The sequence below is a fragment of the Agrilus planipennis genome, unplaced genomic scaffold (assembly GCF_000699045.2).
Source record: "Agrilus planipennis isolate EAB-ADULT unplaced genomic scaffold, Apla_2.0 scaffold34, whole genome shotgun sequence".
Lineage (NCBI taxonomy): Eukaryota > Metazoa > Arthropoda > Insecta > Coleoptera > Buprestidae > Agrilus > Agrilus planipennis.
In genome coordinates, this window is record NW_020439170.1 from 603,833 (window position 1) to 606,011 (window position 2,179).

Sequence of the window (2,179 nt, forward strand, 5' to 3'; positions counted from 1 at the left end):
AATAAAAAATAGTAGTTTCAAAATTGTCAGTTATTAGGAAATTAATCGTTGGTTTAAAAATGTTAAAATTTCTACAAAAAATAATGTCTACCCGCTTAGTTTTTTACTTAAAAAAGTTGTTTTGGTAATAAAATAACGCTTTATTTATAATATCTCTTTGGTTATCAGTAATAAGAATAGCATCCCCAATAAAAATTTTAAATTTCACGAAATTACTAATGATTTATTCGGTGTTCTTTTCACTAGTAGGTACATTTTAAGGAATAATTTCATCCAACAGCATGTAATTGTTATGTTGTTTATGTTGAAGCTCCTACATTTTTAATTATAGCTGAGGAAAAAAAATGTCGAATACTATCAATAGCATTGTGGTAATATGTGTAATACAATTTTCATTAAACATTAACGGGGTGTGTATCTTTTTCTCTATTGATTCTTTAAATCTGGGATTGCTATTATTATTACATTTTTTCTAACTGTAAACTGAAATAATTTTTATAAGGTAAGATATGCCGAAAGAAAACGAGCAGATTCAGTCGTTATTCTGCCAGATGCGTATAATAAACCAAAGGATCACTTGGATCTTATGAGATATATTAAAAGTGTCAGTGATCATGCCAATACACTGCCCCTTCTGTACCACCATAATCCTACAATAACTGGTATCAATAGTATGTTCATCATTTTTTTTTTTATTTTCTTTAAAAGATAAATTGAACACTTTTGTTTACAGTAAACATGACAAAACTTTTGAACGACATAATTGGGGAAATAGACACGTTTGTTGGAATAATATTTAGCGATAACAATCTTAGTGAAGCCGTGTCAGCCCTTCAAGTAAATGAAAATAAATTCACAGTCATTATAGGCAGTGATGAGGTATGTTTGGTCACAGGAAAATAGAATTTATTCAATAAATTTTTCTGTATTTCAGATAATGGTAGGAGCTTTTGCAAGTGGCTTTAATACATTAATGGGTACAACCCTTAATTTTCTTCCGAAAGTTGCCCAAACTATTCACGAAGCAGTGAAATTGGGTGTCATTAAGGAGGCAAGGGAGTCTCAGCTTCTTTTAACAAACACCATTTATGCTATTTGTCGGCAAGGTATTAAAATATTCAAGAAGTTCACTTCGTTCTACTTATATATACATATTTTATATTAATGTAATTTTGTTTTTGTTGAATTGAGTTGGATTAATAATTAATTGTGCATTAAGAAGCCTGTTTCTTTTATTAGGGGATTGGATACCAGCGATGAAAGCAGCAATGAACTTAATGTCGCCAATTTTTGTGGGCCCCGTTAGAGGTCCCTTAGTAGACGTATGGCTTGCGAAAATTCAAAAAATGAAAGCAGAACTTCAGCAATTAAAAGTGATTACATAATTTTAATGTTATTTATACAGATTCAACACAAGGTCATAAACGTCAAAATCTACAATGAGCATTGCAAGTTGCAGAAATTAGTTAGTAGAGGTAGAGTACAATAAGTTGCGTTCATTGAACGCAATAATTGAAAAGCAGCCATATTGAATAAAAGATACTAACATAAAATTAAATTTTAAAAATTGAGAATGAGTATTTAAAGAAAACTAATTTTTTGGTAAGGCTATTGCATTATGATAATTAAATTGCAAATTTTCGGTAATCAACATATTTTTTTCCAATTATTATAGATATATTCAGCAATTGCTTTTTCTATTTGTAAATTGATTTTATTAGTATCTAATAGTTGATGAAAGCCACACAGAAATAAAAAGATACCAATTTATCACTTAGAAGAAGAGCACCACCATTAAAAATAATTCCTATTACATCGATAGTAGGTATTATTTCCTGTTTTTATTTTTGAAAATAGTGTTCTGATTTATTTTATTTATAGCTAATCCTAAATTAATGTTTTTACGTAGTTTTTTTCTTTATAACATACATGTTCATCAGTCAATTTTAAAAATCGCCAATTCTGACGTATTCAACAGGTTTGAATATGGTTGGAAACAATTGCAAAGAAATGGACGGGTTTAGATGTGCATATTCAAGCGTATAGTTGGTTGAATATACATATCCATTCTAATAACATGAACATGATTTTTATAATTGATGTTTAAAGCACAGATTACAAAATTATTAAAAGTGTCGTCAACATTAAAATGTAAATGGTGTGCACTATCAATAACTTT

The 2,179-nt window shown here is 28.8% G+C and overlaps 1 protein-coding gene across 1 annotated transcript; it reads left to right on the forward strand.

Annotated features, from left to right (window-relative positions):
• The first annotated feature begins 160 nt into the window (after window positions 1-160).
• Window positions 161-1,402, forward strand: LOC112903957 (N-acetylneuraminate lyase-like). The gene is made up of 4 exons (XM_025977953.1): window positions 161-671; window positions 734-879; window positions 935-1,106; window positions 1,240-1,402. Exons 1-4 carry the CDS (start codon window positions 587-589, stop codon window positions 1,383-1,385), a joined length of 549 nt encoding a protein of 182 aa, XP_025833738.1. The 5' UTR covers window positions 161-586; the 3' UTR covers window positions 1,386-1,402.
• The last annotated feature ends 777 nt before the right edge of the window (window positions 1,403-2,179 follow it).